Raw genomic sequence first — 17061 nt, forward strand, 5'->3', positions numbered from 1 at the left:
GTTTGAATCAAACATTTAGAAAAAGTCATGCAAGGGGAACTTTCTCAGGACTTCATGGGCAAAGAAAATCCACTTCAAAATTTCAAAATCGGTCAGCCAGACCGCTCCGACGCGCTAGTGTTAATGACAACAAAAGGTCGAATTCTAAGATAGTTGAGTGGTTTGGTGAAACTGTGAGGAGTAAACAGGACTATAACAAAGAATACAAAACACAGAGGCTGGGCTGGTGTTGCTACTCAACAGGAGAGTTTGGGACAGCCTCAACGACACCCTGGTCATAACAAAAACCTATTGATGTGCAAAAATGGTTGATTAAGTCAAAACAGGCCTATCACTCAAAATGTAAACCACACCCAGTTAGACCAGACATGAGAATAACCAATATGCAGTTTAACAATTAGTGGTGTGAATGCACAATTTCATATTTCCCATTACAACGTCCTTAGCATAATTGTGCCAGGGTTCCCCGTACAAGGTTTTATTTTTTTTTAAAATATTAATCATTTACTTTTCCCTGTCATGTTACAGTTGTTTGAAATGTTGATTGTTCAAGGTTCAAGGTTCGTTTTATTGTCCCTTGTGGGAAATTGGTTTGCAGCCAGATAATAGTAAAAGAATACACACAACAGCATTCAATACAAGACTAAGATCTAAGAATAGGGCACTAGAGACAGAGAATTCATGACATTCAATAGTAGCAAAGTCAGCAAAAGTGCATTAGTGGGCAATATGTGCAAAGGGGTGACAGGGGTGCATACAGTGCTATCTGCAGCAGCTGAATAGCAGCCGGGACAAAGGATAGTTTGAACCGATTAGTCTTTGTAGTGGACACCCTCAGCCGACCTGAGGGCAACAGTTCAAACTCGGAACAAATTGGGTGATCCGAGACGTCCAGGAGGGAGGAGGCTCTCTTAAGCATCTGCCTCTTGTGTAGTTCTATGAGTTGGGATTGGGTTCTCCCAGAAATCTTACTGGCCACTTTGACGAGAGGCTGCTGAGCCTGTTCTTGTTTGCCAGGGTCATATTACCGTACCAGGCAACCACACAAAACATGAGAACTGATTCAATAAAACTTCTATAGTAAAGAGTCATCACAGACGAGACATTAAAATAACGCATTTTCCTCAGAAAAAAAAGACGCTGCTGGGCTTTTTTTGATGTAGAGGCAACATGAGTTTGTTGTCAAGATGTGATGTTGATGTGGAAATAAAATGGACAAAAAAATTGACAGCCCTTACTTTGAAGTATACTGACACAAGTGCTTTCTATTTTCAGACATGCAGGACTGGCACTCTGGCACCACCCTCGTGGGAGTGGTCTTTACTGTAAGTATACATAAGCAAATACCGATCCCGATTTCCTTTCCTCATCACCTCACTGACCTCAGTGATGCTGGTGCCGTGTCATTAGTCCGACGGCTCATTCGTCCGATGGCGTGTTTGTCCGACTCACGCATTACTAACCCCATAGGGTTAAGCGATGTCCGAGTTTGCCTCTTACATAATTGACAATTTGGTAATTTTCTGCCATAGACAGCTCTCCGGATTTTAACTGAGTGTGAAAACAATGTAGGGCATTAAGCTAATCATCTCTTGACCCTCCAAAATAATGTAGAACTTTGGATGGCTGAGGATCACCAAGGACACCGCTCGTAGATTCCAAGTTATGGAGGTTTGAAAATCCTCCTTTGAACCGAGGTAAATGGAAAGGAGTTGTAACGTCCCATAGCTGGTGGTGACTGAGGCGTTGCATAGCAACCGGATCAAGGTTAAAAGCTGCTGTGGGGCTCAACCACTATATACACCTATACAAGGGGGTGCAAACATGTTCGTACATGGCTGATAACGTCTCATAGCTGGGGGGGGTACGATTATATTCGTACCTTGCAGAGAAATTATTAAGACACCCCTTACTTATCATTGTTGTGCCAATAATGACGGTAAATCACACCCTCTCATCTCGGTGCATTTCTATTATCACTGTCTTTGTTATAGTATCAAGGAAGCCGAGGAGTTGTCCTGGGAACAGACAGCCGCATGATGAGATGGGGAATTCCGCACAAAAAGAATGTCCAGGTCGACCCTACCACCCAAGAACACTGTGTTGAAGTGTGCGACACCACCAAAAAAATCTTCTTGATTAATGAAGGCCATAGGTATGTGCTCTAGGCTAGTGTATACAGTATATATAATCTGTTGGACAGAACTAATTTGAAGAATCCAAGCAAAATGCACATACCTGTAAATCTTTTGTGAAAAAAGGGTCCTATTGCACCACCTACTGGGACTGGTGCATAGGAGCAGGCAACCAGTGAAAGTATTTACTGGGCGACTGTGGCTCAAGAGGTAGAGCAGGTCGTCCAATGATCCATGGGTCGGCGGTTCGAATCCCGGCTCCTCCTGGCTACATGTCGAAGTGTCCTTGGGCAAGACACTGAACCCCAAATTGCTCCCGATGTGCTGGTTGGTACCTTGCATGGCTTCCGCCGCACATTCGGTGTATGAATGGGTGAATGTAATGCACAATCTATGTAAAGCGCCTTGGATAAAGGCGCTATATAAATGCACCATTTACCATTTACCATTTACATGTTGCTATATCAGTTCTCAAACCTTTTCATGTTAAGGACTCCCATGATCCCATCTCAAGAGAGATTTTAGTTCAAAATGGTTGCTTTAAATTGAATATTCAAAGATTTGCATGAATTGTCACGATTTTTCAAGATAGGGTTTCCTCTGCCATCAGTGTATGAATGGGTGAATGTAATGCACAATCTACTTACTGTATGTAAAGCGCTTTGGATAAAGCACTATTTAAATGCAACATTTAAGACAAGACCCTTGCTCTTTTCCTATTACATCCAGTATTATATTGTATTACTATTCATACATTTTATTGTAGGCCCCAAGTCCCACCAACATTGTACTGCTAGTACGCACAGGCCTGACTGTGTGTGTGTGTGTGTGTGTGTGTGTGTGTGTGTGTGTGTGTGTGTGTGTGTGTGTGTGTGTGTGTGTGTGTGTGTGTGTGTGTGTGTGTGTGTGTGTGTGTGTGTGTGTGTGTGTGTGTGTGTGTAGCTGCTGTCTTACCGGTAATATAGAAAAATGGGAATATGGTATCTACAAAGACATGAGTGCCGGTGCCGGTGTTGGAGACACCGCAGAGATCCTGAAGTGTTTCAAGTAAGTATCAGTAGGGCTGACATTAGTTGGTTGATGATTAGCTACCCTCCTCAAATACATACTGCCTCAACCCTGTCAAGGTCAACCTACGCACCATGGGTGACTGGGCCTTCTGCGCAGTTGGCCCCGAACTGTGGAATGCCCTCCCTGCCCATTCCGTGGAATGTAAAGTGCATTATAAATAGAATGTATTATTATTAGTATTAGTATTATTAGTATTAGTTTGCTATCCGTTAATCATGTGTTAACACATTGTCTGCTGTTGGCGTGTACATATATTCATTGAAACCCATCTATTGGCGGCGGTGGCTCAGGGGTAGAGTGCCTGGATGGTAACCGCAAGGTTGCCAGTTCAAACCCGGGCTCCCCCAGAGTTACTGTCGAAGTGTCCTTGAGCAAGACACTGAACCCCTGATTGCTCCCGATGTGCTAGTTGGTGCCTTGCATGGTTTCCGCTGCCATCGGTGTATGAATGTGTGTGTGAATGGGTGAATGTAATGCACAATCTCTGTAAAGCGCCTTGGATAAAGGCGCTATATAAATGCACCATTTACCATTTACCATTGTCTGCTGCTGATATATTGGCTGCTATATATTGGTGTATTAATGATCTTTTTATATATAAAAATCACACCCGTGTGAAGTGAGGGGCACTCTTATCATACATCATCTTACATCATCTCATTCTGTCCAATCACAATTTGCGTCCTCACTACCTCTTCAATGTTTGTGTTTTCACTGACCTAATGTTCACAAACACTCAAAAATTGTCGGAAAAAATAATAGGAAACGGTAGCAAAACAATATTTGTGTTTACATAAACCCTCAACGGTGGACATAGGAGGGGCTAGCACCCCTCAAACCTCTCGCTGAAAACTATTTTTGACAGCCGGTTCCGTTGCTAGGCAACGCCTTATTTTTTATTTAGCTTCTTTTTTGGAAATGAAAAAAAATAATACGGAAGTGCATCAGAGTCAAAGCATCCTGCATCCGGCTTGTTAATTGATTCTCTGAATACCTTGGTGGGAGTTCTGGTCTGGTTTTGGTGAATATTTAGGCCGCCGAATGTACGAATGTTAAACTGCGGTTAAAAGAATCCTGCTGCGTATTGTCAGAAAGTGCGCTTTTTTTGGCAGTTGTGATGCGACGTGTAATGATTGGAGATTAACACTCCGAGCGGCCAAAACGGAGGAGTCCGTCCTATCAAATAATCCCGCTCTGCGCCCAGGACGGAGATGAATCAAAAGATCGAACACACACACACACACACACACACACACACACACACACACACACACACACACACACACACACACACACACACACACACACACACACACACACACACACACACACACACACACACACACACACACACACACACACACACACACACACACAGTAACATCAAGTCCCCGACACATATTTTTAACCCCTTAGATTTCACTGTTTAGTTTCTGAATTGAACACATTGATTAAGTTCCCTACTGAGGTTGACACAGTGACAACAACACAATTGTGTGTGTGTGTGTGTGTGTGTGTCTCTCGTTTGTTTTATGTGGGAGAGTAGAGATAAGATGAGGGCAATAAAGGGCAAGTACGACATTCTCCTTGGTTCACATCATGGTGATCTACACCTAATCGACGCTACTGGTCAAACAAGTGTTGCACCTTCATATGCATTAGGTAAGTACACACACACACACACACACACACACACACACACACACACACACACACAGGGAAACCGGATTCTAAATTAAAGATGGAGTGCCGTGATTTTTGTGTTGTTTTTTTTCTTTTCGTTGTGTTTATGAGGTAACGGTACTTCATTAGACCCATTGGTGTGGTTGGGTCATGTGTTTATGGATCACCACCCACCAGGCAAACCAGGCATACCACATTAAAACGACATTTGACAAAATTCTTCCCGATGATCATGGGGGAAAAAATCACGGCACTCCATCTTTAACTTTTTTAATTGAGAGCACTGGTGCTACCAATGTGTTTTATATTTACTGTACAACATCTGAAGTCATTGAGGGTGGGATAATACGACTAGAACCTTTGCAGGGTTCTTACACTTACTGGAAGTGCGGAGGCTAGTGGATTGCTGGTAAGCTCGGCCCTAGAAACCAGACACCACGTTGACCCTATTCTGATTCTGGTAGTGGGATTGGTTTTTTATTGATATGTTTTTGGTTAATTGCCCACCATATACAGTATCTATTGTTTTCACCACTAATAGCGGAGGCTCTACAGGCAAAAACCGTGCACTCTACAGGCAAAAACCGTGCACACAGTCAGAGCATGCCATAATGAACATTTTTGGCTATAGGGCCGTCGCAGATTTGTCCCGTGATGACCATGGCAGCCATTTCCCAAAATTCAGGTTCTAGACCACCTAAGATCTTGATTCTGGTGACTAATCATACATTTACCATGGCGGCCATTTTCTTTTAAAAATGGCCGCCATCTGCTATTATTTTACCAATAACTCAAGTTCTAGACAAACTTGGATCTTGATTCTGGTGACTAATCCTACATTTCCAAGGATGAGGAATACAGTGGTACCATTTAAATTTGTACTGTGACCATAGCAGCCATTTTTTTAAATGGCCACAGGACATTTAAGGAGGTGGGCTTTCTGACCTTTGACCAGAGTCCTGCACCGGGTCGGATACCCGCGGATACCCCGTGGGTACCAGAGTTTGACGGGTGGGAACGGGCAGGACAATATACTTTTATAAGTTAACCGGTGCAGGTACGGGCGGGACGCAACGAAACACGGGTGGGTGACCTTTTTTAATCAGTGCAGGATGTTATAAACAGCAGCTGAGCTGGGTCCTTTACATGCCCTAGGAATCATCAGTGATGTCACATTATCGTAGCATGTTTATTTTGTATCACTACGAGCTGACAAGATGTAAGCTAACCCAGGTAGTATAGGCCTAATGAGTCACTCTGTTTAAGTTTAAAGATGAATGAATCAAGGATTAATCAAGGAAACCAGCCATATACCTGCTCTGCTGTTCTCTAGGAGTTCAGGTCGTTTCTTTTATAATCACAGTGGTCGGGCTTTGATTCAGAGTGTAGTGTGCATTCTTGTTGGCTGTTGTAGTCAATATGTAATACTTGTACAAGGCTGTAAAGGCAGGAATTAGAAGCACTGTTGTCTCGCACTGGAAGTGTCTTCCATGTCTGGCTATTACAAGCGACTTGGGCTTGTTTTCATATAAGTAACTTGCAGGGGAGATGTGGTTGACTTGACCCATGGTTAATTTGAAGGACCCTCAGATTAATATGTTGGATTGGTGTTGTTGAAACGTTTTAACACATTGATTGCTACAGAATCTAGCCAGGCCTATTCTGATGTTGCTAACGTTAACATTGAACGAAGGACCTTTTTCGGGGGCCCACAGCAAAATGTTCTCTTATAGCGAGAATCACACGCATACATCAAAAGAAGCTGAACTTGTCCACTTCAATTTATTTTTTTATTTTTTTATTTTACCATCTTCCATTCTGGAGATAGACCTTTTTGCAACACCTGCTTTTGCCTGGAAGTGGTTCTCTTGAACAGCGAGCAGAGTTATGGATGGTTTAAAGTCAGAGACATTGACAGGCAGATATAAAAATAAACACAATAAATATGCTATACATCCTATACACCGAATGAAAGCCCTGAATGTGTACTTTTACGAGGAAAAGAGTAAACATTGATCCCCTGTACAGTCATAAATTGGTTATTGAATGCACCTTGCGCCCACCAGATATAACTGCAGAGAAGACATGGACCTGAACTCAAGATTCACAAAATAAGGCCTATAGCGACATATAAATACTATATACCGTATGAAACAGAAGACTCTCTGCTTTCATAAGAAAAAAACTTCTACTGTAGTAATAATAAAAATCACACCCCTGTGAAGTGAGTGGTGCAACTCTGTCCCATATTCTGTTCTCTGCTTATTCAATACAGCTCGCTATATACGGACTGAGGCAGAAAGTCATGTAAACCTTTTTACAGTTTGGTCTGTAAACGTCTACTGTAATAATAAAAATCACACCCCTGTGAAGTGAGCGGTGCAACTGTTCTGTACTTATTCACTACAGCTCGCTATATACGGACTGAGACAGAAAGTCATGTAAACCTTTTATTTACAGTTTGGTCTGTAAACTTCTACTGTAATAATAAAAATCACACCCCTGTGAAGTGAGCGGTGCAACTGTTCTCTACAGTTGCGCAACTGTAGAGAACAGTTGCACCGCTCACTTCACAGGGGTGTGATTTTTATTATTACTACAGTAGAAGTTTTTTTCTTATGAAAGCAGAGAGTCTTCTGTTTCATACGGTATATAGTATTTATATGTCGCTATAGGCTTTATTTTGTGAATCTTGAGTTCAGGTCCATGTCTTCTCTGCAGTTATATCTGGTGGGCGCAAGGTGCATTCAATAACCAATTTATGACAAACTGTACATGGGATCAATGTTTACTCTTTTCCTCGTAAAAGTACACATTCAGGGCTTTCATTCGGTGTATAGGATGTATAGCATATTTATTGTGTTTATTTTTATATCTGCCTGTCAATGTCTGACTATAAACCTTCATAACTCTGCTTTCTTAGATGATGATGATAATGATCGCCTCGCCTCGCCTAATCTATCTCACAGATCTGCTTTCATTGTCTTGATCGTAGTAACATGGGGGGGGTCATGGGCACATTGGGCAGCAAAAGTCTTGATCCGTAGGCTATAAAAAGTCCCATTCCACCGTTCGGTTCAGAACTATAGTATAACGGTGAGACGCGTTGTCATTAGCTGATGTTGGTTTGAAAGCTATAGAGGAACATGTCTGGGCATGCAGCTCATGTCTGGGCATGCAGCTTTTCATCGCTCCCCCATAGGAGCGATGGAAAAAAGCTTCACAATCACCGGGGGTGTCCAGAGAGGTGCTAAGCCCGGCTGTGATGTCGACAAGATGACAAGGAAAAAAAGGACTTCCACAGATCACAACACCACGGTTTAGGACGCGGAAAAGTTCGTTATACATTACAACCGGGTCGATGACGTCCCCGACGCGTTCATTGCGGTCTTATCACTACAATTATAATGAATAAAAAAGCGTTTCAATCACACGTCCGAGCGATCGCCGATTATGACGGCTCTCTGGCTCTGCATGGCGATACGTGATCCCCCAACGGAAGACTGTCTGTTGTCATGGCGGCCCCTCGATACTGTGGTTCGTTTGTTAGTTCGTAGTATGAAGAAGGAAACATGCATCTGTCCATGTGTGTTGCAGACGTTATGCAATGCCGATCCGGTGCAGATTATACTTCGTGGGGTTTTATGGCGGTTGGCATCCATTTACTGTTTAGGCAGCGTTCATGTTTTTTTCCGAGAGACAGACCCCGGAATCAAGTATTATGGTGTTGGGTGAAATGTCCGAGGTGGTGGAAAGCCTGGTGAGGCGAGGTTAGGTGAAATTTGATTCTTCTATTCACACACCGACTAGATCATGGGCGCGTCCATTTTACCCTGGCTTCTACACGTAAAGCGGCCCGCCCTCCTGTTTTCAGGAGGGGGGAGGCTCTTTTTTTTCTGATCACGTGAGCGGGACTAAGTAGCAATGATAGGGGTATGGTTCTTCATTGTCCGGGTGGGTAAAAAGATGAATGAAAGTATTCAATAAAAAAGTGATTGAAACGTATGGAATCTGGATACGTGATTCGCACCGGACGTATGGATAATTAAAGACGTACGGATACGTGGTTAGCACATTATGTGTTAATAAATATTCAAGGCAATGTTTGTGACTTGTCTTCGTGGACCTGGCCGCTTGTTTCTTTAAATCTGGTAACGAGACTTTTGCTGAAACTCAATGCAGTCTGAAGGAACGGCATATTCATGTTGAAAATTGAGTTTGATCAGAGCAATAGAAGAGTGGAGAGTCTTCTGGATGCTAGCAGCATGGGCCTAGGGCAGAGCTGCATGTGTTTTGTGTCAATAAAGGACAGTTTCAATGCCAGGGTGCTTATAGCTGGAGGAAATCAATAGCCTACATACAGCAACGGTCCCCAAACATTTTTGGCCGTGCACCCCCTGTTACCTCCTGTCCTAGCTGACGTACCCCCCAACGCTCAGTCTCGTAGTATTTGGCCCGAAAATGATAAATTTTTTAACATGATTATGGGAAATAATCACAGAATGTCACTGCACTGAGAGACATGCAGCTGCTGTATACTCCCACAGCTGCTCTCTATACATCTCCTTACAACAGTGGTTTACCGGATTTTGCTGCCAGTGCTAAATTACACCATAAAACCACCATTAGCCTTTTCATGTCACGCTGCGCACCCCCTAGACTCGAGGCGTTCGTGCACCACGAGGGGTGCACGCATCAGTTTGGGAACCCCTGGCCTACATTATATTGGCAAATTATTCATGCTAAATGATCTATCAAACTAATTGATTCTGCTGTTAAACTATGATTCAATTGGATGATGAGGTGGATGCTGATTGTTAGCCTGGCTAATAAGCCAGACTAATATCACACAACACTGTCGCGGTATATCAGTCTGGGCTGGCTCCACTTGGATTTCATTTCCCGGGGGGCGGGTTCAAACATTTTCTCTTTGACGCAATTGGTCAGAGCTACTGTCAGTCAAAAGTCTCAAGCATTGAACGTCACTGTACCAAAGCCCGCCCATATTGCATACCGTGTCCCGATTGGTCCGACCTGTTCTCGATTGTAGGAAAGAGGCGTGCTACTGAGCCTCGCCAGACCGAAATCCGCTGGTAGGCAACTTTTTTTTGCCAACGGCTGATTCGGTCTGGTTTATTAACCAGGCTAGCTGATTGTGACAATAGGGTCATCAATAATGAGGAAATAAATAAATGATTTAATGAAAATCAGAAAAAAACATGTCTGATATGGTATGGATGCGTGGATTATGGGCCTATGCATGGAGAAATGGTGGCAGTATAAGTGCATAATGGTGCTTATCCGACATCTCAGAAATATGGGAAGTGTTTAACTTCTAACATTCACAAAAACATGAGTTTTTTTTACAGACACCAATTTGTCCTCCCTCTGTCATTTTGTAAACAAAAAGGGCAGAGCCATGGGCTGTCCTTTCATAAGGAAGGGGAGGGACTAGGACAAGTGGGTGGTCTTAAAGGAGGAGGCGGAGGGACTGCATTAGGTGGGTGGTGCTAAGGTTAAATTCACGCATACCTAATGAACTGGTGGGTGTGTCCACATAAAACATAATTTTAACAAATACTTTACACTTTTTTCCATCCACTGCACTTTGCAGTTCAGAGGGCTGGCGCTGAGTCGTCTCTCGGGGTTCGATCGTGGCTCGTTCGTAGTTAAAACTACCAAATCCCTTGGGAGCAGAGCAGACAGTCTATTCAAACACCACACGAGCGTATGGCTGCCGTGGCAGCCAGCTTCCGCGTTCAGGTTTAGTAGCGCACTATACGGCGTCTGGCTGACTGTCAGTTGACGCGACCGTGGTGCAGTTCCGTCTGTGGAATAAGGATCATCCTGGTTCTGAGAACAGGGCTTCAACAGTCAGCTGACCGAGTGTTCGGCAGGCTGACTTGAGCGGGACCGCAGGCCCTGCAGACCGCAGTAACCTCGTTACAAAGAAAAGAAGAGCATTTCCTGGAGGGTGCCCTGAGGCTCAGAGTGGCTCAGGTTAGGGACCCAATCAGGCCCATCTGGGGTTAGCCCTGGAGGCTCTATGACCTTTAGTCAGTGAGCCTGACATGCTCAAGACAGCAGTCTTGTCGGCGTCACATCTGCAAGGAGAAATGGGGGAGATGCGAGCTCTGCAGGCCTATGCCGGATGATGGTAGTCTTATGCCCCAAACTGGCCTTTCTCCCCAATGTTTTCAAAAGGGCACGTCTCAATCAGGTGGTTGAGCTCTGCCCTACCGTCGCCATACAGACAGTCAACGTGCAGAGACGGAGTCGGTCCCCACTCTGCCCTATTGGAGCACTAGAGTCGGACGTCATGGCCACACAAGGCCCACAGAATAACGGACCAGAGGTTATCCAGCACACAAACAGGCAGGAGTACCAGTGCCGCCTGGAGGGCAGGCACACTCCACCTGGGGACGCTGCGGAAAGGTGCGTCTCTGACAGAGATCTGCACAGCGGCGACTTAGTCTACTCCGTCTACATCCACCCGGTTATACCGGCTGAACATGCAGCATTCGCTCCCTTGGGGAGTTGGTCTCGCATGCTACTCAGTGGTGGGTGTCATTGTCACCTTCACCAGTCAAGCCAGCCTTGCGTCTGGCGGGCTGGCTTGGGCGGCCCTTCACCCCTGTGGTCTCTGGCCTTAGTGCCTTGCGGGGCCGGGCTCTGGGTGGCGTCTAGCGCCTGAGCATTTGGCGGCGGATGGCGTCTGGCTGTCCGGCCATTCCAGGGGTTGTAAATACATTACATTGAACATACATGATAAATAATTCAAAATTTTGTATGTGCTGGGTCGTAGCCCACTGGTGGGCTGGTTGTCTTCGGGGTTCTGGGACTGCTTCGCTTCCTCATGAGGTGTCTTACAGAGTTCCCCATACATATGAAATATGTTGGGTGGAGAGATAGTCTCGATACGATAGAGAACGTTTGGTTACGTTGTAACCTTTGTTCTCTGAGTGAAGAGGCTATCTCTCCACCTTGATGTCGCTCAGAAGCGGTGTCGATCAAGTAAACCAGTGTAATCACGCACACCTGGGCCTTATATACCCGTGCGTGCCAGTACAACTGGTGTGTCTTAAAGAGATATCCACGTCACGATTGAGGTGGGGTCATTCCCCATACATATGAAATATGTTGGGTGGAGAGATAGTCTCTTCACTCAGAGAACAAAGGTTACAACGTAACCAAACGTTTGCATTGCATTCAGAACGCTCCCTTAATTAAGAACATAACTGCAGCTGTGTGTGGCTCTCAGCGGTGTCCCACTAATTGACTGGCTGAAGTTGAACTGCGCTGTGTCAGAAGTAACAGATAGAAGCGCGCAAACTTTATCCCCCCCACCTCTGTGCTGACGCAGTGACTGTCCTGTTTCTGCTGCTGGCTGCTATAATGTTAATATTGACCTATGTCTTCTATTGTGTTCTGAAGGTCGGGCTGTAGTGCTGTACTGCCACTAATGTTAATGTTATATTTTGTATTGTGTTCTCGGGCCGCTGTGCTGCGCTGTGTGCCAATTATGCCCCCTCTCCTGTTGTGTTCTCTTTTCTGGTCTCTGTACCAGTGTGCGACAACACACTTGCGTGTGTGCCTGCAGTGTTTAGTATTTACTATTACATTTTTATGTTTTGATAATCAGCGCTTTGCCTTAGATACACACTGTGCCATATTGGAGAGGCCACTGTGTGCGCAGTGCTCTGTTTGACATGCTCCGTTAAAATCCATTCTGTGATCTGTTCTGTCGTGAGTCTCTAGTACACTGACAAGTGTTTGTTTTTTCACAGAATGGACAGTAGGCATTAGCTGTCTCTGTCTTTAGGATGGGGCTGCAGCATCGCACTCAGCTCCGTCTTCGGCACCATGCAGAACTGTGGCATATGCGCCCATTTTCTGAGGTAACCAATGTTTTGGCTCATTACTAGGGAGCTGGACACGGCTTATGGTTGTTAGCATGCCTACCAGCAACTGTACTGGAAGCACAAACTTCTCAAAGGCCGCCCCATTGCCTCGGCAGATGACGTTCCAGGACACTGGACATTTTCCGTAATGCTAATTGGTGGGCCTGTGCAAAGTTGTCGTTAAATACCACCATGGTGTCTGAGTACACCGTAAGCGTCGGCCACCAGGCTAGCCTCTTCAAGCTGAGGTGTTCAACTAGGACTTGAACAGCTGGTTGGCGTTGGATGGCAGCAGGTTTGAGTGATAATTTGAGGCGAGTTTTTAGGTCGTGGCTCCCTGTATTGCTGCTCCACTGTGTTATCTGGGTCTCAATGGGTACTGGTGACTCAGGGGCAGAGCTGGAAGGGGGTCTGATGAGGAGTACACAGAGTACGCCAGCATGTCCTGAGCTCCCTTGAAAACTTGTACAGTACTACATTGATATTACACATTTTGATGGTTTGACTATTATCTAACATGTAAATAGTACCACTGTTTTCCTCATCCTTGAAAATGTTGGGAAATGTAGGATTAGCTGGATTAGTCACCAGAATAAAGATCCTAAGTGGTCTAGAACGAGTTATTGGTAAAATAACAGCAGGTTGGCGACCATTTTGAAAAAAAATCCTGCAATGCCTGGTCGCAGGACAAATCTAAATAGTACCAGTGTATTCCTCATCCTTGAAAATGTATGATTAAGTCACCAGAATCAAGATCCTAGGTGTTCTAGAATTTGATTTATTGTAAAATAACAGCAGGTGGCGGCCATTTAGAAAAATGGCTGCCATGGTCACAGGACAAATCTAAACAGTACCACTGAATTCCTCATCCTTGAAAATGTGGGATTAGTCACCAGAATCAAGATCCTAGCTAGTCTAGAACCTAAATTCGTAAAATAAGAGCAGGTGGTGGCCATTTTAGAAAATGGCTGCCATGGTCACCACGGGACAAATCTGCTCCTTATGGCATGCTCTGTGTGCCAAATTTCATACATTTATCGTAAATTGCACGATTCCATCAAAATTCTGCCTGTAGAGCTTCCAGTATAAGACAAGTGTCCCCAAACCCTCGTGCACTGTCCATGTACTGTATATGTCTGAAAAAAAAAAGTGTGTTCTCAGGGAGTGGAGGAAAAGCTGCCAGCGTGGTGTTACTCAAAAACCAACGACAGATTGCCGGTGTGCTAACGGTGGGTATATGCCAAGTACAGTACTCAAGTTAATGTGCTTCATTAGTGTTGGTTACCCTGATACTGCTTAACACTAGCATGTCTGAACTCAATTCACCTACTACTCTGACGGCTGAACGGTCAGGATGATCGTGTTTTTCGTGCCATTTCATTGGCCACTCTCTCCCCCATCTATTCTAATGATCTTCACACCTCTCCCACCCGCCGACGACTTGCCATTGTCTTCTAAATGTTACATTCCAACTAATTCAAGGCAGCGGGCACCATTTCAACTCAACAGGACAACTCAACTTTTTCTTTTCAGTTTACCAAACCCACAAGTTAGTGACGGTGAGAGCGTTCTAGTGAATAGCCTACCCTTGTGCAGTGCGAGGTAATTAACGCCAGCTGTCTTATTTGGTCTTTGATTAACGGATTATATAAAAAATCTTTTTGGGCCAAAATAAAAGAAAAAAAGCGAGCGGATTTGACATAATTTCTCAAGTTGAACGTCTTTTTCCTGAGATCCCATTCACTGACACAACAACAGACAACATTTAGAGGTGGGCACTGGGTCTGGGTTGAAGTAGCCTAATTTACAACACTGTCTGACTTTGTTTTGAGCCAATAAAATACCACGCCAGAGCCAGGCGCATTGATCAGAGTCTGACGAAATACGACATTAGTTATATATTGTCATTTTGTCATGTCATTTTATATAGGCCTAGAGGGGGAAACATTATAGGCTACACATGTATAGCTAAGGGCGCATCGATGTAACAGGTTTCAAATGATTGATTGTGGCAGCGGAGAGGTGCGCATGAGAGAAAAGGAGAGGAGCCGTGCGTGCAGGCAGGCAGACATCAAGTAGGTGCTTGCGGAAAAGTTTACAGACAAAGGAGGACTATCTTTTGAGTGACAAAACATTTAGAGGTTCGGTAGGTCCATCTGGTTGGAATGATTTCAAACTGTCATTTTTTATTTGGAGTCGCATCGGCACGCATTCTTGCTCCAAGGAAAGGAAATGTCAGTCAAGTCAAACAGACCATTCAATAATGTCCCTCCTCGATACATACTGTAGATTCTGTGCCCTCCGAATTTATTTATTTTTATCGTCACCATATTTATGCTATAAAGATGGCGTGTATAGTCAACATTTATTTATATCTATTGAGCTATGCGCTTGGTGGAAACAATACGCCAGTCAGTCAACACACCATATTTCACCATATATTTTTTTCTGTTTCTGGAGAAATAAACCGCATATGACAAATATAACCTAAAACAACATTTAGTCTACATGTTGTGAGTAGCCTACATTTGTAGCCTACACACCAACACACCATATAGTATTTGGAATGCAAATGACCCATTAGCTTGAACAATGGCCGTCTCCAGCCAGGAGGGAGGTGTGAACTTGACTGCTTGCGGGGGAGAAAGGGTGACGGCGCTCAATTTGGCGAAAAAGACCAGACCTATTAGGTATAAGTATGCCTAAAATCCTATTTACAAAACGTTTCAGATGAAAAAAAAACAGATGATTTGAATCGAACATTTAGAAAGTCATGCAAGGGGAACTTTCTCAGGACTTCATGGGCAAAGAAAATCCACTTCAAAATATCAAAATCGGTCAGAAAGACCGCTTCGACGTGCTAGTGTTAAAATTATGGCATCAGTATTGACTATGCCAATTTGATAACATCAGAATCAGAAGCCTTTTATTGCCATACATGTGAACATGTTAGGAATTTGTTTCGGTAGTACAGTTACCACAGCTGCCATGGGCAGTCATATTGGATCATATATCATATTTTATTTACTGTACTATTTACATCATTATTTTACTAACTTGGAGCTACACGTTAACTATTATTAGCTCATTCAGTACCTCTTCTGCCCTCACCACACGTATGCGTGATTGCGTGTGCGGCTATGCAGCGAGCTAAACATCCTTCCATAAAAAGCAGTCAGAGAGGAGTGGATCTTTTATATAGAAGTTAAACTGTAAAACTGTGACAAGACAGAAAAAACAGCATGTGTAAATATCCCATAATACTACACAATTCACATAAACATCACAGAAATTAAGGTACATCAATGAAATTATATTTGTTATCACTGTATCACTGTATGCTGTAATATCCTTTAGTTTAAACAGTAAACATAATGTAACAATAATACACTGGAATAGATAAACAGGTAAGTAAAACAGTTGAGTATGAAACAAACAGTATCAAGCACAGAACTCCAAATACCCCACTCTTTCAATGAAACATAACATTTACAATGTATTCAGAAAAGTTCTACATGTACTTCCAATCTTTGACTCTTTAAGCACAAACAAAAAGCATGACTGAATTCACACTGAGTGACTGAGACTAAACTCCCTGCACAGCAGCACTGCAGCAGATTAGCCCTTGATTGCTAACACTCAATAGGCAGCACCTGGAGTAATTAACAGGAAGAACTCTGAACAGAAAACAAGAAACAAAATACATTGGCCTGCCCATAGAGGGTGCTAAAACACTGAAGCCAAAGCACTGAGGCCAGAACAGCACCGTAAAACTTCTAACTTTTAGCCCTCGTCCGGTTGCTAGGCAACGCCCTGCTCACCCCTGCCCGCACGAAACGTGCTCTTGCTTGTCTAAATTACCGTTCTAATGGTGATCATTTCTTGCTGTTTTCTCTGAAACTACAAGCGCTGTCTGTGGTGTTGATCAACCATCCGAGGTGCAGGTCTCAGCTCTGATTGTTACGGTGCATCGCAAATATAATAACGTTTCTGGAGAGAGATAGACATTGTGAGCTAATGTTAACATTAGCTTTTCCTTCTCCATTTCGTGAGAATGGAAAACGGAGGTGTAAATGGTAAATGGTGCATTTATATAGCGCCTTTATCCAAGGTGCTTTACATAGATTGTGCATTACATTCACCCATTCATACACCGATGGCAGCGGAAACCATGCAAGGCACCAACCAGCACATCGTGAGCAATTAGGGGTTCAGTGTCTTGCTCAAGGACACCTCGACACTAACTCTGGGGGAGCCCGGGTTCGAACTGG

At 44.0% G+C, this 17061-nt stretch overlaps 1 protein-coding gene across 1 annotated transcript in view; it reads left to right on the top strand.

Moving 5' to 3' along the window:
- Positions 1-2101: 2101 nt before the first annotated feature.
- LOC306935598 (uncharacterized protein) overlaps positions 2102-17061 on the top strand; it is a gene marked incomplete at its 3' end in the record, with an annotated part of 51507 nt that continues 36547 nt past the window's right edge. The window contains exons 1-4 of the mRNA XM_079518695.1: positions 2102-2155; positions 3078-3182; positions 4753-4868; positions 13952-14019. Of these exons, the coding sequence (XP_079374821.1) occupies positions 3130-3182; positions 4753-4868; positions 13952-14019 (237 nt within the window). The 5' untranslated portion in view covers positions 2102-2155; positions 3078-3129. The remainder of the gene's footprint in view (positions 2156-3077; positions 3183-4752; positions 4869-13951; positions 14020-17061) is intronic.

Source organism: Electrona antarctica, assembly GCF_951216825.1.
Source record: "Electrona antarctica genome assembly, chromosome: 13".
Classification (NCBI taxonomy): Eukaryota; Metazoa; Chordata; class Actinopteri; order Myctophiformes; family Myctophidae; genus Electrona; species Electrona antarctica.